At 44.6% G+C, this 25,876-nt stretch overlaps 1 protein-coding gene across 7 annotated transcripts in view; it reads right to left on the minus strand.

Moving 5' to 3' along the window:
* sema4ab (sema domain, immunoglobulin domain (Ig), transmembrane domain (TM) and short cytoplasmic domain, (semaphorin) 4Ab) overlaps positions 1–25,876 on the minus strand; it is a 47,901-nt gene that overhangs the window by 19,847 nt on the left and 2,178 nt on the right. The window contains exons 1-9 of one of the 7 annotated variants that reach the window (XM_084031588.1): positions 15,291–15,385; positions 14,322–14,606; positions 12,301–12,391; positions 10,634–10,884; positions 10,370–10,530; positions 7,021–7,080; positions 6,636–6,734; positions 6,403–6,496; positions 4,898–5,020 (exon numbers count right to left, since the gene is read on the minus strand). In XM_084031588.1, the coding sequence (XP_083887714.1) occupies positions 4,898–5,020; positions 6,403–6,496; positions 6,636–6,734; positions 7,021–7,080; positions 10,370–10,530; positions 10,634–10,730 (634 nt within the window). In that variant the 5' untranslated portion in view covers positions 10,731–10,884; positions 12,301–12,391; positions 14,322–14,606; positions 15,291–15,385. Of the gene's footprint in view, positions 1–4,897; positions 5,021–6,402; positions 6,497–6,635; positions 6,735–7,020; positions 7,081–10,369; positions 10,531–10,633; positions 10,885–12,075; positions 12,628–14,321; positions 14,607–15,290; positions 15,386–25,876 lie in introns of those variants that run through there. The other 6 variants (XM_084031591.1, XM_084031589.1, XM_084031592.1 and 3 more) reach the window with 6 other exon arrangements.

Here is a 25,876-nt window from a genome sequence, read left to right on the forward strand (position 1 = left end):
CCACACATCAGAGCACCAACCGCAGACAAACACCACAAATGACTGTTTATTTGTCTTATTCGAGTCTTCTGTGTTTTGCTGTCACAACAATAATAATTATAATCATAACTTAATTTATATAGTGCTGTATCAAAAGTTACAATCTGCTTCAAGAGCATAATTAAAACAAAAAAATTAAAACAAAAGAGCAAAAACATTACAACAGCAATATACACTATATTGCTAAAAGTGTTCACTCACCCAAATAATTGAAATCAGGTGTTCCAATCACTTCCATGGCCACAGGTGTATAAAAGCAAACACCTAGGCATGCAGACAGTTTCTACAAACATTTGTGAAAGAATGGGTCGCTCTCAGGAGCTGGTACCAGCGTGGTACTGTGATAGGATGCCACCTGTGCAACAAGTCCAGTCGTGAAATTTCCTCACTCCTGAACATTCCACAGTCAACTGTCAGTGGGATTATAACAAAGTGGAAGTGATTGGGAACGACAGCAACTCAGCCAAGAAGTGGTAAAGAACCACGTAAAAATGATGGAGCGGGGTCAGCGGATGCTGAGGCACATAGTGCACAGAGGTCACCAACTTTCTGCAGTCAATCACTACAGACCTCCAAACTTCACGTGGCCTTCAGATTAGCTCAAGAACAGCACAGAGAGCTTCATGGAATGGGTTTCCATGGCGATCAGCTGCATCCAAGCCATACATCAGCAAGTGCAATGCAAAGCGCCGGATGCAATGGTGTAAAGCGCGCCGCCACTGGACTCTAGAGCAGTGGAGACGTCCTCTGGAGTGACCAATCACGCTTCTCCATCTGGCGAGTCTGGGTTTGGTGGTTGCCAGGAGAACGGTACTTGTCTGACTGTATTGTGCCACGTGTAAAGTTTGGTGGAGGGGGACTATGGACTAAGAATGGGATGTCACTTAAGTTCATATGCGAGTCAAGGTGAGCGAATACTTTTGCCAATATAGTGTAACTCCAACAGGAACAAGAAGACTAGATGTAAGTTTAGAAAGTGTGGTGACATCAGGAAGAACATTCCAGAGACAAGGGGCCACGAGAGAAAAGGCTTTCACAGGGGTACACTTTCCTTGAGAGCTTTATTTTTGAAAACCTCATGAAAACACATTTACACATGAGCGTATGATGCTGCAGGTACTTTAACATGTTACCGTGCTCCCACTGATGGGCTAACCTGGTGCAGAATAGCAAATAAACAATAGGAAACAACTTGTAAAACCTTCTTTTGTTGCATCGACATCTTCCCCTTTGCGGCTTAGGTGAACGGAGTAGGCTCAGCACATCGCGGAGCCGTGGAGTCACCAGCCTGGCTAAAGTTAGCAATCTCAGATCGTAAATTGTCTATGAAAAAATATGTGGGCTATTGGTTAGCTGCCTCAATGTTGGTGCAAGACATATTATCTATTGTTTAACTTTCTGGATTCGGACTGCAGTGCAGTCACTGCGGTGCCACGCTCGGTGTCGGAGCCGGACCCAGACCCGGAGCCAGAGGAAGACGCAGCGGAAGAAGGTCGGCGCAGCGCATCAAAGACGGGTCGCACATTTATTTCTACTCCAAGAACTCGGAGGAGGTGCTTTTTCATGTTCGTTCTCCACCCTCCTATGCACAAAATAATCTTGTCGCTAGTGTTGCATTTTGCCGAGATTTCGTTGTTTTTAGAAAAGTGAAGCCACACTTTGGACCGCCGACACACGCTATCCATGCTTGACTCGCTCGGTTATGCAAACACTTCTGGTGGATACTTCTTCGTTGGTGTTCAGTGGCTTCTTCTTCTCCGTTCGGCGGACTGGCAGTAATACAAACCGGGGAAACAAACTAGTGCGGGCATTTAGGAACCAAAAAAAACTATCTAAATTCAAACATCTTCGTAACGGTTCCGGAACCTGACGTTATGCCCAACCCTAGTTAATAGCAAACAATTCTAAACTAATTCTAAAATAGATGTGCAGCCAATGAAGACAGGCCAGAATGGTCCTATTTTCTGGAGTTGGTTAAAATCCTTGCTGTTGTGTTTTGAACCAGTTGTAAATGGGAAAGTGAACCTAAGCCAGAATAGAGGGAGTTCCAGTAATCCAGCCTTGAAGAGACAAGGCATGGATGACTTTCTCCAGGTCCGTACGTGATGAAGAGTCCTCAGGGTCACTGCTTATGTGGTGAGTAGCTTTGTACATTGTCTCTTCATAATTACATGAGTTGCAAGAGTGTTTTGTTTTCATTATATCGTGTATTGACTGACTGCCAACTGCTGCTGTGTAGTCTGCACCCTCTGCAACAAATGGCTAGTCTTCCAGACAAGCAGCGGATCACTTACTACAGGCACTTAATCTACAGCTGCAATACCACTTTCACCAAGCTGCTGTCACAGACAAGCTGCCTGAGGAGTTACAATGCAAACACCCACCCAACCGGACAGACAGGGTGTCTGCACAACAATACAAAAAAGAAGGTAACAAGATGGTGGTAGACGAAAGGTGGAATTAAAGCAAGACATAGGCGAGGGGAAAGTGCACTTCCCTCAGTGATCCTTGCTAATGTGTGCTCATTGTGCAACAATACTGATGCAAGCCAACGTTTTTCATATACGAATACCGGATTGCTTCCACTCTTTCCTTTACTGAAACGTGGCTGACTGGAAATGATAACAGTGACAGCCTGCACTGGCTTCGGGTTTCCTGTAAGGTTAGACCGAGACACTGAACTGCCTGGTAAACAACATGGCGGGGGTGTCTGCCTAGAGCTACATTACCCACGCTGGTGCAAAACTGTTGTTGTCAGAGAAGAACTGTGTAATCCTGACATAAAACTCCGAGCTGTCTCCCTCACTTCTACCTTCCGAGGGAATTCCCTCAACTGTTTTTCATTTTGGTTTATCTCCACCCCAGAGCATCCACAGCCACAGAACATATCAAAAATGTGCTCGACAAACTGGAACTGATATCCCCAGACACCACCAAATTCATCATGGGTGACATCAACCACTGTTCAACGGTTCTACCAGTATGTCAACTGCACCAACCATCTGGGATATACACTGGCTAAATGTTAAGGTTCACACCCAGGCACCTACAGAGATGTCTCCCTCCCTCCTCTCAGCTCAGAGAGGACAGCGAAAGTCATCAGGGACATCAAACAGTGGACACCGGAGAGTATCGACAGGCTTCAAGGGTGTTTTGAAACCACGGACTGGAATACCCTAACATTCTCTTCCACCAAAATCAGTGAGCAAGTGGGCTCAGGCTCAGCATACATCAATTTCTGTGTGGACAATACCATCCCCTCCAAAAAGGTCACAATCTTCCCTAAGAACAACTAAAAATCTGAAAAACATTCTGAATAAGCCGGTTCTGAAGCCGAGAAGAAGGAGATCAACAGAAAGGTCAAGCGGGCCATACAAATTGCCGAGCTGAAATATGAAAACAAAGTGGAGCGAACCTTTGCAAAAGGGGACCTTCACGCAGCTTGGCAGGGCCTCAAGAACATGGCAGCAAGGAACTCTGTCTCTTCCAGCTGTAAGCCCATCCAGGTGGCAGGCAGTAACTTCACTTCACACAATGATCTCAACTCTTCATCACCAGATTCAAAAAGGACAACAGCACCCAGTTACATTTACATTTAGGTAATTTAGCAGACGCTTTTGTCCAAAGCGACTTACAATAAGTACATTTGTCAAAAGAAGGAAACAAAGAAACCACAACGTATCATTGCCGATAAAGTACGAGCTAATAATAGAACAAGTGTTAGGTCCTCATCTGAGTAAAGTAGTACCTTAAGAGCAACAGTGCTATGATCAGAGTGCTATAGGTAAGGATTTTGTTTTTGGGGGGGGGGGGGGGAGCCTTTTTCGGAAGATGGCAAATGACTCTGCTGTCCTGACATTGGTCGGGAGTTCGTTCCACCACTGAGGCGCCAGAACAGAGAAGAGTCTGGACTTTGCTGAGCGACATTTGTTGTTTGATTTCAGCAATGGTGGTACCAGCTGGCCAGCTGAAGTAGAGGAGCGAAGTGCTCGCTTCGAGGCGTGAGGTTTGACCAGTGTTTGAAGGTAGATGGGTGCCGTTCCATGATGGCCTTGAAGGCCAGTGCCATCGTCTTGAATTGGATGCGTGCTGCAACAGGGAGCCAGTGGAGGTCACGGAGGAGGGGGGTCACATGGGAGAATTTGGGTAGATTGAAGATAAGGCGTGCTATACGCTATATAGAAGCAATCATCTCCACATCTCCAGACCTGATGACTCCGTCCTCAATCAACATATCAGAGGTGATAGAGCCCTCAAAAGGACTAAAAAGAACACAGTTCCAGGACCAATAACATCTGTGGGCAGACCCTATAACACTGTCCTGAGCAGCTGGGAGGTGTGTTCCAGCATCTGTTCCAGGGCTCTTTGACCAGCAGCACAGTCCCTGTGATGTTGAAACACTCAGTAGTGATTCCTATCCCGAAGAAGGGCACCACTAAGCTCCTGAATGACCTTAGACCTGTGGCTCACACCTCTCTGGTCATGAAGGCCATGGAGAGGATCATCATGGATCACATCACCAAAGCACTCGATGATAGACCCATTGCAGTTTGCTTCAGGGCTGGCAGAGGTGTCGATGATGCAAAAATATTTATCTTTAATACCATCCATAAGCATCTGGGAATCCCCAACTCAAAGCCAGACTCTGGCTGAGAAGGATATCACACACTTCCATCTCAACCACCAACTCACTCAGTGGATTACATACTCACAGAATGTCATGAACTACGACATTCTCAACTGCCCAAACAACTGGACTGTACACACATGGATATACTGATCTGATATACACTTGTATAGCAGCTGCTATGACGACCACATGTTATGTGTGTTTATTGTTTGACAGAGACACACTCACCCTCCAGCCACCCTAACGTATCGTCGAGCTTCAGGTCCACACGTCGGCCTTCACTGAGGTGGCGGGAGATGACGGGCCGGTTCCCCCGGTAGTCTGCCACCGTCCCCGTGTACAGCTCTCCATCTGACAAACACAACAACACTTAGAACAACACTGAAGATCAACCAGAATGAGTTTCATCTAGAGGTGATCTAGTCTAAAACAGACAGACCAGTCCATGACTGACTGACAGCTGTTTAACGGCTGACATGAGTAAGTCATAGCTTCATAGATTTCCTGAAATCAATCGTTTCCATGCCATCTAATGACTACTGCAGTAGTAATGAGGAGTAAAGGTTTGAGTGAAAGATCATTCCAAAGTGGACCTAATCTGTGTTTTTGGATTTAGATTAGATTTGAATTTCTCATTCTTTTAAACAAATTGCAAATGTTTTGACACATAGATGCAAATGGTAAAGAACAATTATCTACAATTTGGACAATTACTGATTGAATAACTCTTGCTGATCAAATCTAATTATGTTGCTTCTCAGTTGAATAGTTGATCTCTTCAACATGACAAACATGAATGAATTGAATCAACTGTTTAACTGTGTAGGGCATACCATGAATATCATTATGTACTATGGAGTATTTTCTAACGTCCACTAAACTGGTAAATTGTCTGTCAGGAGAAACTTGAATTTCACTAACGAATGAGGAGTTTGTCCCATCTTACATCAACCAATCACACGTCATCTCCAGTCAGCTGACAGGTGCTATTCATGATTACGGCTGTTACCAAACATACACTATATTGCCAAAGTATTCGCTCACCTGCCTTGACTAGCATATGAACTTAAGTGACACAAAGTTGGGAGCATGGACTTGTCCAACATCTCTTGGTATGCTGAAGCATTCAGAGTTCCTTTCACTGGAACTAAGGGGCCAAGCACAGCGCCTGAAAAACAACCCCACACCATAATCCCCCTCCACCAAACTTTACACGTGGCACAATGCAGTCAGACAAGTACCGTTGTCCTGGCAACCGCCAAACCCAGACACGTCCATCAGATGTTCAGATGGAGAAGCTTGATTGGTCACTCCAGAGAATGTGTCTCCACTGCTCTAGAGTCCAGTGGTGGCGTGCTTTACACCACTGCATCCGACGCTTTGCATTGCACTTGCTGATGCCATAATATAAATATGACTAATAGTAATGATAGTAGCAGAACTCATAATAGAAATATGACTTATAGCATATGCTTTTTCAAATGTTCATGGTAAAAGGGTCCAACTCTGTATAAACTTTTCTCAGCTAATTCCTGTATGATCCGTGGCCTCGTGGCCCCTGTGGCCTTGCTTGTAGCCTCGCTTGTGGCCCCGTGGCCTCGCTTGTGGCCTCGTGGCCTCGCTTGTGGCCTCGTGGCCCCCGTGGCCTCGCTCGTGGCCCCCGTAGCCTCGCTCGTGGCCTCGCTCGTGGCCCCCGTGGCCTCGCTTGTGGCCTCGCTCATGGGCTTACCTACCTACGATGATAGCGGTGTTGCGTTGGTAGGGGTCATACGGGCAGCGGCCTCTTCCTTCATCGGGGTTCACACTCATCGTTAACGTCTCAGAGTTCTGGACACACAACATGAACACGTCCAATGTAGATGCACAGAGAGATCAAATGCCACCTGGTGCCTTTAAAGAACATCTGAGTGTTTTACTGTATAATAAACAGTAGATCATCATCACACAATTTTCCACACACACTCACTATGTAGGTGCAGCGTGGACTGAAGGCAAACGTTCCACAGGCATAGATGTGTGTGGCGTTTAAGAACTGCAGGACACGAATGAAATTCGGGCAGTCGGTCTAGAAACAACACACATAGAACATCAAGTCAGACGTTTCAGTAAAGCCAAGAATGACAGCAATGATTGGACGAGGATTTACAGGACATGTATTTCTCCTGTCAAAGAATTCAGACTAAATCACAGATTAGGAGACGTGTTGCTCGTTAAACATGAATGGTTGTTCTGCTCATGAAAGCAAATGTAACTGCTACTGACAGCCTCGTCTAGGTTGGTTGGTTCCTGGGTCAAGAGAAGACACTGAACCTTTAATCAGTAAACATTTGTACTGCAGATCGACTACTTGCCCTTTTCTTCCCTTTCATGGAACATTGTTCCAGGTCTTTGTCTGAAGGGCTCCAATCCATCTGAAAGAAGAAGAGCAGCAGATGAAGATATCTCAGCATGAACACGTTACATCCAGCAACCAGATTTAGCAGGTCTGGATTGTATAATATCTGTGACTGTGAATGAAATGGATGCTACCCACATTGTGTGCAACACCGTTCTTATAATCATTTTCATAATCTCATTACATTCTCATACAGAGTTAAAAACATTATTCTGGAGTGTCTTTGATATCCATCTTCTCTTCTGATTCTGACAAACAATGTATTTCTCTTCAATCTGCAGACTCCCACGGTTCCCCGTTTTCCCCTTCTGAGGTGCCGGACGGTTTTCCAGAGGCACCTTGGTGCCGACCGAAAGTCCTTCTCCATGGCTACATCCCACACCCGCTAATTTGCCTCCCAACCACCTCCGGAGTCTTCCGAGGTAACATATCCTAGAATACTCCTCCTTCAGTCTGACGGATTCCCTGACCACCAGTGTCCTCCGGTGTTCAAGGGTTACTTGAGGCTCCTAAGACCTTTAGACCATAGCTCACTGCCACAACTTCAGCAATGGGAGTTTTGAACATCGCTTAATGAACCAGAAGATGTTATATTGTTACTGTTACTATTGTTACTGCCCTCCATCTAGCCCCGGGCTTCCTAAGGGCCAGGTATCCCCTGCTCTACCTTTATTTTTCATTGGGTCTTTTTGAACTATTTTTAGTCTGGCCCCTCGCCTGAGACCAATTTGCCATGAGAGACCCTACCAGGAGCACAAGGCTCCAGACAACACAGCCCTCAGGGTCATAGGGACACACAAACCTCAGGGTTTCCTGCAGACCTTATTTGGCCAGGCGCCCCGGCCTGAAATCTGTAGCGCCCGGGCCAGAATGTCGGGCAAAAAAAAAAAATGTATGCAATGCATGCAAGTGACACGGCAGCGCTTGAGAACTAATCTACCAGCGCACATAGATAGATTTGTGTTATAATGAATTAATGTTGACTCTTTAGTGCTGCGCTGTCTTCCTGCAGCGCATTCTGCGCCATATCTCTCTCTCTCTCTCTCACACACACACACACACACGGGCGATCCCTTGCCCCCCTGTTCAGACGTGTATATCTCCGTGATGGTCAACAAGCGCTTCTGCTCAGCTGTTGTTCATTCAGAGCTTTTTTTTTCATTATTGAGTAAATAACTTCGAAAAATGAATACGCCATGTTTCTGTAACCAAGAAGTTTGTACACTTCTTTTATCTATCTGACACACACACACACACAGACAGAGAGAGAAAGAGAGTGTGTATGGTAGTAGACAGTAGAAGTGTAGATATACCGTTGAAATACACATATTTGTTTATCTACTCTTCAAATGTATTAATTGTTTTCAGCTCTCTACTCTGTTTAGATACACAAATATGATCGCATTTGTCAATTGCAGTATTTTATTTTGAAAATTGACCGGATTGTGTCGTGTTTCTTTGTGTGATTTCCTGCCAGAATTGACACGCGCAAAAAACAGAGCAGACGCCGAAACGATCGCTTCACTGCCTATTCACGGCGCTTTGCGTCTGGTGTGAACTACACTATCGCTTAACAAGGGCGCCGAAAGGAAGCAGGCTTCGCTCCGCGCCTATTCGCGGCGCTTCCGCGGCCGGTGTGAACAGACGAGAGTATTCCATCCGACGCGCTGCAAGATGAGAACCTCAGCAAAAGATTTTCATCATCTGAAAAACTACCATCCTGGCTAGTAAAGAGTTTGAAAATGCCGGTCCTACGTGCATTAATGCCCCCCCAAAAAAAGAAAGAAAAAGAAGCTGGAAGTGAAATTAAACAGCAACATCCGCTCGTCAAGAAAAATGCCATAAAATGAATGCAACAGGTTGGCCTTTTTTGTTTTCTGAATTTTCTGTTTGCAAAGGGTTCCGAAACTTATTAGGCCATGTTAAGCAACTTCTCTCATATTTTGAGAGCCAAAAATAATAATTGATTAAGCAACTTCTCTTTCATTTTGAGGGCAAAAATAATAGAACAACATAAATGTATCCTTTTTTTTTTTGTGAAGAACGGTTCTCGGCAACAGTTCTCGGGTTGAACCCCCCCACTCACCTCCCCCCCTGGCCAAAGATTTTTCTTGCAGGAAGCCCTGAACCTCTAAACCACGGCAAGGTGGTGGTTCCCGGAGAGGCTAAATTAAAGAAATTGACTAAAATCAGCATCTCCCGATTACTCCTGTGAGTCTGGCTATGCTTTCTGGTCCAGTCCACTGAGGTCCTGTCCGATGCAGACTGCTAACTGGCCTGATGTTGGAAACACCATATTGTAGCTCCACCTGCTGCTGTGTGACTGCTCAACTACTCCTGCTTTTTGGTCTACGGCGACATGGTTGGGATGGATCAATCTCAGGGTGGCTATGCCTGCCGCCATGGACTACTACTGTTGATACTATTGCTTCTGTTAATACTACTGCTAATGCTACTGTCGCTGTAATGCTTGCCCCTGGGTGATGTTGGGACTGAAATTGTATTGACTCTCTGCTCAATGTGTTAAGTGTCCTGAGACGACTTCTGTTGTGATATGACACTATAAATACAATTGAATTTTAAATGGATTTCATATTGGCCTAATCTGAGATGGAGCTTCTTGGAAACTACGTAAAGCCATGCGTTTGTTGTATTATGACATGATGATGTATATACAAGAGGTACTCGTGCCGAGGCCCAATGGGCTCGGAGCAGTGTGAGTGCAGGCCAGTGGGGGCCTGGGGAGGGGGGGCAATCGTGCTTCAGCACGGTATGGATCAACTGGCCCTAGTGTGAGTGGTCGGTCTGGCCCGCATGGAGGTGTAGGTGACTCTCCCCCAAAATCTGGAAACCAAGGATTAGAGGGGTTATGGGCTGCACCCATAAAACGGAGCTGTATCAGTGGGATGGATTTTTGCATTGGATTCTCACTTCTAACCACTTGATGGTGGTGTAGTGTATTTTTCACAAGCAAGGACAACTACAATCATAATATTGGTGTGATTGTATGCATCAAAGGATTTCAAAATATTGTGATCTATATCGTGTATTGCAACTTAACCTAAAAACATCGGTTATTGTTTTTGCATATTATTCATAGGCCATATTGCCCAGCCCGAAAGGTAGGAACTACAGAGTGAACATAATAAGGACCAAAAGTGGACCAGAAACAGAACCGAGTCGTCTTTCGGTTGGTCCACTTTAAGAGGGCTGAGTCTGGTTCCTTTAAAGAGGACTACATGTGAAAACTGCCTAAGTGATTAGTGATTAAACAGTGATGAGTCAGTCAGTGTCTGCGCCCCCACCTTACTCTTCAGTATGATGCTGTCCTGGTGGCTAACATCCAGCGCTAAGACAGCGTCCCGGGCTCCTACATACAGAGTGTCTCCATCCTCACTGAGCAGCAGCGTGGTGGTGTTACCAACACCGTGGCTCCTGAAGAGGGCAAAGTGTCTCCCAGGACTCCCTGTTGGTTCACAGCAGTTCACCCTTACATTCAGTCAGCAGACAGCTGGAAGTAGCAGATGTGAGTAGACTGTTAACATGCTAATAGCAGTCAATGAGCTCACCCATAGGGAAGGAGACTCTGGGAGTCAGGTGGGTCAGACATGGACTCAGAAGAGACAGCAAGGCCAGGATGAGGGCCATCAGGCTGGGAGTGTCCATGACAGCAGGAAGGAGGGAGTCTGACCTTGATTACATAGGAGGTCAGGGGGCGAGGGTCCCGTCTGATGTTCAGAGTGTCAGGGACCAGTTAGGAAGATGGGAGACAGCAGCTGAAGCCACATCCTCAGGGTTCTACAGCAGACCATCACTGGACCTGAGACAGACAGAGATAAACAGACAGATAGACAGACAGAGAAAGACAGATGGACAGACAGAGAGACAGACAGAGAAACAGAAACAGAGACAGAGAAACAGACAGAGGGACAGACACAGAGAGAGACAGAGACAGACACAGACAAAGTGAAAGATAGATAGTCAGACAAAGAGACAGAGAGATAGACAGAAAATCAGATAGAGGGACAGACCGAGCCAGACAGACAGACAGACAAGCAGACAGGCAGACACAGTTAGACAGACAAATAGAATCTCTCTCCATTGTCCATTCACAAAACAATAGTCCACTCTTGATAACAATCGTAGAGCGTAAGTTAATTCCATATTTTATAGACTGTATGGATTCCTTGTCATGATCCTACAGCTGCGTTGACTAACCAATCCAGTGTTCATGGATCAATGTCCATGCTCAGAAGTAACCGGCAGAAGTTCCAGGCTGGGTGAGCATTAACCCAATGGCTGCATTCCAAATCTCATTCTTTGTTTTTAACTTGGAGGACACTGCTGGATGTAGCACACAGCTGGGTACATTACATAACCACAACACTGTGCTCTTTGGGAATCGGATGCAATCTGCTTTCCAGTTCCACATCAATTATACACCATGTCCCTGTTACTTGAATGCATTAGCAGCTGTACCCCGCTGAAGCCCCCTTCTCCCACCCGTATCATACTGAAGCCCCTCTCTCCCAACCATACCATGCTGAAGCCCCCCTCTCCCAACCGTGCCAGGGGCGAGGAAGTGTACGGAGCCTCACACTAGTCACACAAACTGGACTTTGGGGGTCAAACATGCTCGGACACGGTACGGATGGCCGAGTGTGGGCGGCCCTCAGTGTGGAGACTTGCACCGCATGTTTCTCCACACAAACTGTGTGTTGTCATAGTGACAGCCAACAGTCATTTGTCAGCATGTTGTAAAAAGTTGTGGAACTGTGATTATGAGTATTAAGTATTACGCTGTGACGTGACACGGATTCATAATGGATGAGACTAACACCTGTTGACTCTCCTGCTTCTCTACTGCCATCATGTTGACCTGCCGCTCCACAGACCAACACACGGACACGGACACGCCAGTGGTCAGCAACAGTGTGTGTGTGTGTGTGTGTGTGTGTGTGTGTGTGTGTGTGTGTGTGTGTGTGCAGACAACAACGTTAGAGTAACGAACCTACACGACCACTCGTAACGGTTCTGACGGTCGCCGGTCCTCCGTTAACCGAACACGTGGTCGGACGGTCAGACTGTCAACAACACGTCCACATCCGTTACCGTCGCAGCTGACTCCACTTCTCCTCGCGACTCCTTTCTCTTTGTGCAACAGGACGCCGTGCAGCTACAGCGAGTCAAACAGGCCCCGTCTAACTGATGGCGTTAAAGCGGTGGCGTACTTCACCTCGTTGTTTCCGGCTCCTCTTCTCCTCCCGGAGCGCTACAAGAAAGAAAAGGCCGCTGTTGTCCGTCCAATGTCTTTGTGCCGGTCAGAACTGGACAGAAGAAACGGGACCCGGTAAGCGGACTTACTACAACAACAAAGCCCCAGAGCCTCCTCCCATCTAAAGGTCCAGCAGGATCCAGACTACCCCTACAGGGCAGCCAGGCACATTACAGCCAGCTAAACCTTTCTCCACCCCTCCTCTAGGGCTTTACACCACTGCTAAGACCCATTTGTTGAAACCTTCCAGCCTTGTCTCTAAACTGGAAACACAAATCCTAACAAATCAAACAATCACATCAAGTCATTCTGAGAAACACTGTTGATCACATCCTCCACACAGCCATCACAATCAAACTCTACTGAGCAGCGTTACACATAGAATAGAGAACACAGAGGTCACTCCAGGCAGTAGGTAGTAAGATGTCAAGTTCATTGCAATAAATAAAACAATGACTAAAAATGCAGTTTAAATTTCCATATTCAGGGAATTCAGAGAAGAACTGTTGGGTTTTTTTGTTGTTTTTTGGTCATTCCAGATGTTCTGTGTCCAGATGTTCCCATGACGGTTTTACTGTGTTTATGTTTTTGTAACTTTGTGCCAGACGGCCACGTCTCTCCGCTGCACCTGTCCAGGTGTGCAAACCTTCTGCTTCTCTGAGTATTTCTTTTGGAAAACGTAAAGTGCATTTTTAGTCATCATTTATTGTAATGAACTCATGAACTCATTGCCTCAAAAACAATGGTGTTTTTCTGGAGTGACCCCTGACCTCTGTGTTCTCTATTCTATGATGCAGTGTGTGACGCTGTTCAGCAGAGTTTGTTTCTGATGGATGTGTGGAAGATGTGAAAACCATGTTTGATTCTCAAAATGATTTGATTGATTTTGCCAGAAGAATCAGAGGTTTTGTGAATGTAGTTAGAAAACAGGGTTCAGTGTTTCCAGTTCAGAGAAAAGACTCGAAGGTTTTAACAACAAGCAGGATCCAGACTTCATTTACAGGACAGCCAGGCCCATTAGAGTCCTCTACACCAGGCTGGTGTCAGGCCTTCTTCTCTAGGTATATTACAGTTTTTCAAAATTGCACAACTCCCACATCGATTGGACCCAGTCCCCACTCTCTAGCATCCCCCGTAGACCTGAACCACCTGATCTGAGAAGAACATGTTCAGCAAAGATAAGGCTGTCTACGCCTACTCACCGGTCTTATGATCCCCTGTGATCACAACTAGTCACCTCTACCACCACATTTGGTGACAATTGCTCGTCATGGTGCTTGGCCCTGAGGCTATGATGTGAAATGGGGGCCCCTACAGCTCAACGAGCGGTTGTACCTACAAGAAGATGTCCTGAAATCAGAACTTAGCAGTTGCTTATAGGAACTACACAGACAGTGAATCCAGCAAAGTCAGCATACGTCCTGCTGCCCTACTAGTATGGAAGAAACGTTGTCAAACATCTTCTGAGACTCTCAGATGATATAATAATTATTATGATGCCCTGGGACTTTCATCATCCCCTGCCGTGTGATTCTTGCCTGTCTAGTGTCTGTAAAAGTGAAACCGGCCTGTAATGAACCTGAGGCTATGTACACCTCATTAAATCATACTTAAATAAATCATCAACATGTTGCTGTTTATCTGTAATATATAATTTGCAAGTTCACCAACTTCACTCCCTTTGACAAGAATATTAAGGGTTTTATTCCAGCTCTGGTTGTGCATACATCAGTAATGCATAATATAAATAAACCGGTCCTAATATACTGTATCTCTTCAACCCCACTGACTCGCCAGTGATCCTTATTACATAATCATTTAGAGGGACTACAAACCATATATGTCACATCAGCTGAACAACACATCCAAATACTTCCATTTGATTGAATTCGTTTCACTCACTTTTAAAAAGCTACAATGTTATACAATGATACAGCAGGGGAAGGGTTTTAGAGAGAGATTAAAAGTGAGCAATCTTGTACCCATTGGGTTGTTGGTCTTGGTTTCTGAAGGATTTTCTGAGGTCTGTCTTCCACCAGGTTTTGTCTTCAGCTCAGACTCCTTCACAGAAATAAACAGCGGTAGCTCCCGAGCTGAGGATTCTGCTGGTTGAGACTGGTTGTCTTCTACTTATTCCAGTTTCAGTTTAGAGCTAGAGTAGAATCCAGCAGTAAATCCAGCACCTCAGGCCGTGTGCAGACTTGTGCAGAATGAGTCATAGATGGGCTTCATTGTGAGCACAGCAGGAAAAGGAGTTGGTAAGATGGCTAATGAGGAGAAAAGAAGATTGGACAGGATTAGCAGTGACCTGAAAACAGCCATGTGGTAACAGGCACTACGCCTCCCAGCATCAAACAGGAAGCTGCTGAGCTACTAGCATACTGTGATGTGGTTGGTTCATGGCTGCGGCATAAGACAGACTCAACAACGTGGACGTTTATGAAGGTGATGTTTCGATGGAGGTTACCGGTTAATCATTGTCAAACTAGATTCAGTGTGAATGTCGTGTGAGGGAAATTCCTATTTAATCATGTATTTCTGTTATGATCAGGACTTGTACATTTCCTGACTGATCCAATCACAAACATGGATCAGGTTATCAACTCGGTAAGTCAACCAGGGGCCTTTCCTACGAAGCAGGATTCGGGGTTAGCGAGGTAACTTCGCCATGGTAACTTACGTTGGTTTAATCAATCAGATCTAGTAGTGCCCTTATGATGGGGCAGTCATATTATACAACTATTAATGCTATTACGACTTATGCTATCACACAGTCGGCGAGTTTTTGCCAGCTGTCCTTGAAATGAAACTGTTGCTTTTTACCTGTATTATATGTTTAACTTCTTCGTATTTCTGTAAGATTATGGTTTGCTCCTCGTACATGAACTACGCCGCTCCGCTGCCCATAGACTGATCCATGTTTGTGATTGGTCAAATGATGCAAACCCCACCTCTTTTATGTGCACGCGTTCATAGCTGGGAAGGGAAACCCTGGGTTGACTTACGAGTTGATAACCAGCGTCGTGTGACCGCTAATCTCTGATCTCTGAAAAAAAAACAAAGACAAACAAAAACACACAGAGGGAGTCCAACAGAGACAAAAGACCTACACCAACATGAATACAGTATGTGCATACAAATGATGACTGGTGACAGAAGTTAGCCTAAGGGTGCATTCCACAAATGTCTCAAGATGCTGCAGTATAAGGTCCCCATATTTTCATGTATAAGTCTTCTTTGTCTTGCAGCCTATAGCTAAGACATTCGTAGGAAGCAATCTTAGCCATCTCATCAAACCATTCCTTCACATGTAAAACTTCTTTTGTTTTCCAGTGTTGCAGTACTATCCTGCATCCAGTAATAAGTTCTGTTCTACACCATATCGTCTGGTGGACAGTTAGACCACTTCCCTTTGGTAACACACCTAGTAAACAGAGCAGCGGTTGTTGCACCAGAGTAGAGGACATTACAGTGTTAATAAAGGAGATAATCTTAGACCATACTGAGTCTATCATGGGGCATGAATACAACATATGAACAAAAGTACCACGAAAAGCATCACATCTCCAACACAAGTCAGAATTTCTAAGTCCCAACCGTGCCATTTTATATGGGGTCCAGTAAGTTCTATTAATAATTTTATAATTAATCAAACAGGTCTGCATTTCCCTTGATACTTTAAACCATGATTCAATAATTTGCGCCCATGTTTCACCAGATATCTCTTCCTCTATATCCCTCTCCCAGCATCTCTTAAGACCTTCATAACTGGGTGACTGAGACCCCCTTAGTAGGTTGTAAAAGCATGCTGATTTCCTCTTGAAGTGCCCATCCTGTTCCAGTCTGGTTTGTATTTCAGTTCTAAAATGTTCTCATTTTTAAAGATGTGACAAGATACAGCTCCGTAACTAGAGATATTTCCAAAAATCCTTGTTTGAGAGTTTGCACTTTCCCCTTAATTGTTCAAAAGAAAGAAACTGGTCTCCATCAAATAAATCCCCAATATAAACAATTACCAACTTGACCCAACCAGCCCATGAAAATATTTTTTTTACCTATCTTGAGGCTTTTATTGTACCACAAGGAAGTTTTATTTGTAAAATTAGGATTTAAGCCCATGATTTTATGTGAGGCTTGCCATGTCTCCTGTGAGAAGGCAAGGATTGGATTATCATAGGGGATCATATCACTAGTTTGAGTAATAAAGGCCTGAGTCGGGTAGGGGTATGTAAGTTCCTTCTCTATAGACACCCACACAGGCGCTCGGTCAGCTGACATATATAATTTCGACAATTGTTTGAGACAGAAAGCATAATGATACCAGGCTATGTGAGGGAGGCCCAGACCTCCATCCTCCATAGCGGCATAAAGTTTTGTCTGGTTTATATATGTTTTTTTACCCGCCCATAAAAAGCTGTATACAGCTTCACTATATTTCAATAATGCATTGTGTGGCAAGCTTAATGGTAGCATATTACTTATGTAATTAATTTTGGGAACTATTACCATCTTTAAAATATTAATTTTACCTAGAAGTGACAGTCCTAATTTTGTCCAATTTTGTAATATAAGCTCAATTTTATGAATTAGAGGGAGAAGGTTGCTTGTCATAAAACTATCCAGCCGTGGAGTGATCTTTATACCCAGATATGTCAGGCCAGCTGGCTGCCATGAAAATGGCCATCCCTGCCTGATACTAGGTGGACAAATTCTTGATAGGGGCATTGCTTCAGACTTTAACCAATATATTTTATAACCCGAAACACCTGAAAATGAGTCGATCAGAGTGAGGATATGAGGTATAGTTGTTGATGGACGCCTGCACAGTAATAAAATATCATCAGCGTACAAAAGTAATTTGTGCTCCTGGCCACCAGCCTTAATGCCAATTTTATTATTATTTTGCCTAATCGCAATTGCTAATGGTTCGAGAACCAGAGCAAATAATAAGGGGGACAGAGGGCAACCCTGCCTTGTCCCTCTATGAAGCTGAAAAGGAGGGGATCTCCTGCCATTTGTTACTACAGATGCCTAATATAATAATCTAAGCCAGTCTTCTCATTTTGTCTGGAGAAAAGAAGGAAGCTGCTTTGTCTCTTGTTGGTAAGTCAGAAACTAATTGTAGATTTGGGTTTAGGAATTGTGCGAGTAAAGCTAGTTGTAACATTTAGTCTTGTGTTGAAAGCTTGTTGTTTAAATTCTTGTGAAGCTGTCTATGCTAAGTGAGTAATCAGCTAGTTTCAGCCAGCTCAGCTGTAGTCAATAGAGTTGATTGGAGGGAGGGGTCACAGTCAGTACTTGCGGTAAACTGAGCACTTAAAAGGCTGTCACTACAGCGTCAGGCCATCAGAACGAAGACAAAGGGAGTCTATCTGTGGGAGTCCATTGAGGTAGGCATAACATCTCGTCCCCCCCCCCCCCACCGCAGCCATGTGTCTTATCCCAGTCAGGACATCACTCTGGAGAAGATTTTACCGGAGACCCTTCACTCGAGGCTGTAACCCATCCAATCTCTGCTACCCACCATTCTCCACCGGTAAGGAACTTGAAGTACTAGGGGGGCTGTGGAACTGCCAGTCTGCAGTCAAGAAGGCGGACACCATTTCAGCCTATGCCTCCCTGCAGACTCTTCACTTCCTGGCCCTCACAGAGACCTGGATCACCCCAGAAAACCCCACTGCCACTCCAGCTGCCCTTTCAACTGCCTACTCGTTTTCACACTCCCCAAGACGAATAGGGCGAGGAGGAGGAACTGGGCTCCTCATCTCACCCAGGTGGTCTTACCAGGTCCTTCCTCTGGACCACCTACCCCGATCTACACTTGAATTCCACGCCGTCTCTGTCACCCTTCCTTTCAAACTCAACATCATAGTGATCTATCGCTCACTCGGTCCTCTCTGTGACTTTTTGGATGAGATGGATGCCCTCCTGAGCTGCTCCCCTGATGATGGCACACCACTCGTCGTCCTCGGTGACTTCAACATCCACCCGGGAAAGCTGCATTCATCTGAATTCATTGACTTCTTTTCCGCATTTGACCTTACACTCTCACCCTCTCCACCAACTCACCGGGCCGGGAACCAACTTGACCTTGTCTTCACAAGATCCTGTGGCATCTCGGCACTCTCTGTTGCCCCGCTCACCGTGTCCGACCACCACTTTGAGACTTTCTCCCTCCCCATGAAGCCCACCACATCCCTCCCCTCTACGCCTCGAACGGTCACCAGCCGCCGCAACCTGAAATCCCTCACTCCCTCCACTCTCTCCTCAACTTTTATCTCCTCGCTGCCATCCTCAGAACAGTTCTCCTTAATGCCTAATGAGGAAGCCTCCTCCATCCTGATGTCCTCACTCTCCTCTTCTTTGGACACTCTCACGCACTTGTTACATCCAACTGTGCCACCACCTGCTCCCTTGACCCGATTCCCTCCTCTCTTCTCCAGGACATCTCACACGACATCTTGCCATTCCTCACCACCCTGATCAACTCCTCCCTCACCTCAGGTGTCATTCCAGCGGATTTTAAGACAGCTACCGTGAAGCCTCTCCTTAAAAAACCCACCCTAGACGCTACTGACATCCAAAGCTACAGACCTGTATCTCTTCTTTCATTCCTCTCTAAAACCTTGGAACGTGCCGCCTACAACCAACTGTCATCCTATCTCTCGCAGAACAACCTCCTAGACCCTAATCAATCAGGATTCAGGACTGCTCACTCCACTGAGACGGCCCTCCTCACAGTGACCGAGTCCCTGCGAGACGCCAGAGCCTCATCCCACTCCTCCGTTCTCATTCTCCTCGACCTATCTGCTGCATTCGACACAGTCAACCACCAAATCCTCCTCTCCACTCTGGCTGAACTTGGCATAACTGACTCTGCTCTCACCTGGTTTACATCATACCTGACAAATCGCACCTTTCAGGTCACATGGAATGGCTCTATGTCCAAACCCTGTTCTCTGGACACGGGTGTCCCTCAAGGCTCAGTATTAGGACCGCTTCTGTTCTCACTATACACCAGATCACTAGGTTCTGTTATCACATCGCATGGATTCTCCTACCATTGCTACGCAGATGACACCCAGCTGTTCCTCTCTTTTCCCCCGTCCTCTGACACTCACATTGCAACTCGCATCTCGAACTGTCTGGCTGACATCTCTGTCTGGACAACTGCACATCACCTCAAGCTTAACCTGAATAAAACCGAACTCCTCTTCATCCCAGGGAAAGACTGCCCTCGCATGGACCTGTCGGTCACTGTCGAGGGCATCACAGTATTGCCATCGTCAACTGCAAGGAACCTGGGTGTAATCCTCGACGACCAACTATCCTGCACCCCCAACATCACTGCTGTGGCCCGATCCTGCAGATTTGCCCTCTACAATATCCGCAGGATTCGGACCTTCCTCACAAAGGATGCAACGCAACTCCTGGTCCAAGCACTGGTCATCTCCCGCCTTGACTACTGCAACTCTCTCCTGGCCGGACTCCCGGCCTCTGCGATTAAACCATTGCAGCGTATCCAGAACGCTGCAGCACGCCTTATCTTCAATCTACCCAAATTCTCCCATGTGACCCCCCTCCTCCGTGACCTCCACTGGCTCCCTGTTGTAGCACGCATCCAATTCAAGACGATGACACTGGCCTTCAGGGCCATCAATGGAACGGCACCCGTCTACCTTCAAACACTGGTCAAACCTAATGCCCCGAAGCAAGCACTTCGCTCCTCTACTTCAGCTGGCCGGCTGGTACCACCATCGCTGAAATCAAACAAATGTCGCTCAGCAAAGTCCAGACTCTTCTCTGTTCTGGCGCCTCAGTGGTGGAGCGAACTCCCGACCAATGTCAGGAAAGCAGAGTAATTTGCCATCTTCCGAAAAAGGCTCAAGACTCACCTGTTCAGACTTCACCTCGACTCTACATAGCATGACCCACTAACACCCCCCCCCCCCCCCCCAAAAAAAAACCCTTACCTATAGCACTCTGATCATAGCACTGTTGCTCTTGAAGTACTACTTTACTCAGATGAGGAACTAACACTTGGCGTATTTTTAGCTCTTACTTTATCGGCAATGATACGTTGTGGTTTCTTTGTTTCCTTCTTTTGACAAATGTACTTATTGTAAGTCGCTTTGGACAAAAGTGTCTGCTAAATGACCTAAATGTAAAATGTAAATGTTAATAAAAGAGGAACCAACACCAAATTTTTCTAATGACTGAAAAAGGAACGTCCACTCCATCCTGTCGAATGCTTTTTCAGCATCCAGCGAAAAAGCTACAGTTATGTCTATTTTGTTTCCAGCTTGCCACATGAGGTGGAGCAGCCTGCGTAGATTATCTGAAGATGTCCTATTCTTAATAAAACCGACCTGGTCCGGATGAATGAGTTTTGGTAAAAAAAACTTCCAATCTGGATGCTAAAATCCTGGCAAGCAACTTAGCGTCGACATTAACCAGTGATACAGGGCGGTAGTTGCCACATTGCTGTGGGTCCCTGTCTTTTATATATTAAAGTTATAATAGCTGTCTGCATACTATCTGGGAGAGAGCCTTTCTCTAAGGCATCCTTAAAGACTCTGTGTAGTTTTGGGGCAAGAATATCTGAAAAGACTTTATAAAATTCAGCTGGGAGGCCGTCTTCACCTGGAGATTTCCCACTCTGCAGGTCCTGTATAGCCCTTTTAACCTCTTCCAATGTAATGTCTGCTCCAATTCGATCTTGTTCCTCCTGTGATAGAGTTGGACAATTCACATTGGATAAAAAAGAAGTGGTATCTTGTAGGGATGTCCCGATCCGATATTTGGATCGGATTGGCCGCCGATATTAGCACAAAAAAACGACACCCCTCCGTTTCGTGTTCGTTTTCATGTGGACGGCGAAAACGAATACGATGACGTCATCGGCCCGCCCCTCGACCCTCGAGCCTGACTCCTTCCCCCGCGACGTCTTGTAACAACAACAATAACGCCGGCCTCCGCTCGTAGCAGATATTCTGCTCGTCTGTATGACGCCGTTTTAAGGCCACTGTATGAAAAAAAGAGGAGCCGAGAGAGGGGGGCGATATTCCGTGAAAAAAGTTGCAGATTTGCTACTTTTTTACGATGCTAACAAACAACCGCTAGCTAACTTCCCATGAATGTAGGCATTTATTTGTCTAATTAATCCATCCCAACGTGTGACAACGCCTCGTCAAGGTCCTTAGGGTGACGGCTGTTGATGCTTGTTGTTGGTTTTATTTATACGGGCCAAATTGTCATCTTATGGGTGTTTATTGATCGGGTGGTCGGATGGAGATTAGCCGTAGCTCTCACGTGTTGCCATAGCAACGGCAAACATCCGGTCAAGCTCCGTCTCTTCTTCTGCATTTTTGTAGCAGAAACAGCGCCCCATAAGGGCCTGGAATATGTACTACAGTGCGCTGAGTCGTTTTCAGTGGATTCGTCTGGACGCAGATTTTCTTGAAAAAAAGTTTGTTTTGCTACGTGTGGATGGCCCCTCAGACTGCAGCCAGGGCAAACAGTAGAAATTGAAGGGAGTGTGGAGATGGAGATGGGGCAGTTAAGTGTGGAGGAGATAGCAATACTGTAGAAGGCGTGACAGTTATTTGGGTTGTTATAGCCAATTCAGTGTGTGTGTGGTAATTTGACTATTTTCAGGTTTTGTGTGTTGCTTTTATATATAATTTTATATTGTTTACAATATTGTTTACACTGATGGGTTTTTTAAGCCTTGGTTTACACTCTTGAGCTGAGCACTGATGCCAATTCAGTTTGTGTGTGGTTAATTATTTATTTTCTACTCAGGTAGGGGAGAGTGGGGTAATTTGTGCCAAGGGGCAAGTTGTGCCACCCCTGTTATCTAGAAAACCATAGAAGAAGTTGGTCATGTGACCGCATATTTTTGAAGAGGCATCCATTTCACTCATCCTACAAAGAAGGGAGACACATGGCTTGAGAGTTAAGCACATTTAAGTTAAAAACATTTGTTTGCCCCCCAAAGTAAAATTTCTATGATCAAGGTTTTTTGATTGCTGTGTTTGAACAATTATAGACAACATTGAAAACAGTTCACACATGTTTTAGTGCTTTAGTAAGCTACACCATGAGTCTATACAGTTAACATGATGCTAGGTCAAAACAGCTGGGGGATGCATTTTTTTTTTTCAAAATGGTGGGCTTGGGGTAATTTGTGCCAAAGGGCCTGGGGTAAGTTGTGCCACTGGCACAATTTATGATTTAAATTGATTTATGATTTACTATATCTTACTTTTTTGTATTTTATTGTTATTGTACATTGTATTCTTACATTTGATCACTAAAACTATGTGGCATTCTTAATTTTAGACCAAAATCCATCATGCCATGCAAATACAAACGGAAGACAGGGTTTCAATTCCTCTTGAGGAGTTAGAAAGAGCAGTGAAAGAGGTGCAACAGGGGAAGACCATACGTCAAAACCAAAAAGAAAGTGCTCTCCAGTAGCTCAGAAGAGAGTGACTTTCTGATTCCACTTAATGATGCCACTGATTATGAGAGTTCAGATGTCCAAAATGATGATGATGGTGACAAGGATCTGTCTGCTGGTGACTTTGTCATTGTGAAGTTGGCAGGTAAAAAATATAAATCTATATATATATATATATATATATAAACTATGTTGGATTGATGGAGAATATTGAAGGTTACGAGATCAGTGCAAAGTTTCTGAAGCAAAATTCTAAGAGATCTGTTGATGGAAAGCCCATCTTCACATTCAGAGAGAATGATGGAGTCATCCCTGGAGATGATGTGCTCAAGAAACTACCCACACCACAAAACTTGGTGGTACAGCTAGAAGGGAGCAGAAGTTCATATTTCCCTGCAGCATTGACAAGTAGGATGTTAAATGTAGGCCTAGTAGGCTGGATCTGCGAAGAGTCATGTGACGGTATAGGCCTTGTAAAGTGACCTTTGATGTTGTTAAAACCTAAATATTAAATAAGTAATTTTGTATTGAATTTGTCTTGGTTTTATATAGCATTATCGTTTGTGAGATTATAATGATCTGTTTTACTTCAATTATCAATGGCACACCTTACCCCAGTGTATTCTCTCTAATGGCACAACTTACCCCGCACCGGGGGAAAATTGTGCCACAAAACCACTTTTTTTTCTAAAGCTATATTTCTCAAACAATTTATTAAAAATCATAAGTGATTGTTCCCAGGGATGCACAACATCCTAAACTATATGTCCATATTTTAGTTGGAGGCATTACTGTAATCCCCTTGCTTTAAAGGCGCTTTAAGTAAATATTGGCACTACTTACCCCACTCTCCCCTATGTGTGTTTTGCTTTTTTTATAGAGTTTACAATATTTGCACTGATGGCTTTTAAGCCTTGGTTTACACTCTTGTTGTTCTAGAGCAGAGCACTGATGCCAATTCAGTTTGTGTGGCTAATTGACTATTTATTATTTTGTCTATTTTGTGTTTTTTTAACCCTGTTAAGAATAAACAGGTCAGCTTCTCATTACCAACCATTGTGGATTATTCAAACTAACCTAATTAAGTTGGCTAATTGTTCTTAAGAGTAAAACCCTTTTCAACATGAGTCTGACAACAAAATAAGTAAATATCTTTAATCTTTAATACATGCTCGGATCGGCCGGTATCGGTATCGGCCGATACTAAAAGCTACAATATCGGTATCGGATCGGAAGTGCAAAAAGCTGGATCGGGACATCCCTAGTATCTTGTGTATTAGGGTTGTCTGATTTATAAAGACTTTGATAAAATGTTGCGAATATAGCATTTATGTCCATGTCGTCTGTTTTCAGTTCACCTTTATCATTCTGCACCCCAGATAACTGATTGAGTGTACTGCTGCTTTGCTCTCTGAGCAAGAAACCTCCCCGTTCTCTCCCCTTGTTCATAATATTTTTGTTTAGTTCTGAATAATGTATATTCCACTTTCCTCTGTAATATAGAATTGTATTCTACTTTTAATTTGTTTAGTTCCAGAAGCATGGAGTGGTCAAATTGAGTGGAGTGCATATTTTCAAATTTTTTAATATTCAACTCCAGTTCATGGAGACGTTGAACAGATGTCTTCTTCAAGTATGAACAGTGTTGGATGAGTCGCCCTCTAATAACCGATTTAACACTGAGCCTTCATTGTTCAACCAATAATCCAGTATCTCGTTTTTAATAAATTCCACTGAATGTTCATTCCTGAGCAGAGATGAGTAAAATCTCCACCTAGTGGGCCGGCGCTTTGGTAACCAGTGTTGGGAGTAACGCGTTACAAAAGTAATGCATTACTGTAATGCATTACGTTTTGCTGTAACGCGGTAATGTAAAGCATTACAAAAAAAAAACTGGTAATATTTTACTCGGTACAAATCTCAGTAACGCGCGTTACAATGCATTTTAAAACCGAAATCAATTGACTCTACATCGCGAGATGGCCATACGCTCCACTTTTGGAAAAGTGTGAAAGCCGGTCCGTGTAACTCTACACTATGTTAATTAAGCGCTGTTGTTAGCAGGCTCCATGAGCTGGACACCGACTCACGGAGCGGCTCCCGGTCGGTCAGAGCGCAGCCGACCCCGGCACACCGAGGATCAACAGCTGAGGGGCGGCGGCGAAGGCGGAGGCTCCGATTCTCCCCGTCGGTTTTGAACCGCTTTTATGTCCGCGTCATAACGCTTTTGGTGTGTGTTTAAAACAGTAGGTTTACTTCAAAACGCGAGCGTCAGACGCTGTCAGAGCGTTAATGAACAGTGTTTTAGAGCTCCCCTAAATGTCTCAGGTAGGCTTTCAGGTAATTTCGCAGCATACAGCGCCTTCAAGGTCATTAAAAAAGACGTTCGGCAAATCTGGAATGAAAAATGGCCCTGTTATTTCATCCCCGAATCCCATTCATGAACACAATATCTAATATCAGTTAACGAGTCGTTTTCCGTTTCTCGTTTTCCGTTTTTAAAACGAATAACGGGATATGAGTAATTTTCCGTTTCTCGTTCTTTTATTTTGAAGCGAAAAACATCACATCCTGCTGTGTAATGAGCTGCATTGGACACAAGATCTATTGAGAACAAAAAATCCATATTTCCTTTTGTTTTGGCGAAAAGTAATGCAAAAGTAATGTAAAAGCAGTGTAATGCCTTACAATTCAAAGACAGTAATATTGTAATGTAACTAATTGCTTTGAAATGACAGTAACAAGTAATAAATAATGCATTACGCTTTTGAAGTAACTTGCCCAACACTGTTGGTAACTGGCCCAAACGCAGTGCCATCCCCACTGGTGCATGGTCAGATATTAAAATAGTACCTATCGTTGTTTGTTCAGTAACAGAGAGTAATGATTTTGAAATCAGAAAATAATCTATTCTTGAATAAGAAGTATGGGGATGGGAATAAAAAGTAAATTCTTTGTCTGAGGGGTGGAAAAATCTCCAAGCATCTACTAAATCTAGCTCCTCTTCCAGTGTATCAATTGCTTTTTGTGCCTGTGAGGGTCGTGTAACACCCCATTTGTAAGTTTTATCTA

This window comes from Eutrigla gurnardus (genome assembly GCF_963514095.1).
Source record: "Eutrigla gurnardus genome assembly, chromosome: 17".
NCBI classification, from domain to species: domain Eukaryota; kingdom Metazoa; phylum Chordata; class Actinopteri; order Perciformes; family Triglidae; genus Eutrigla; species Eutrigla gurnardus.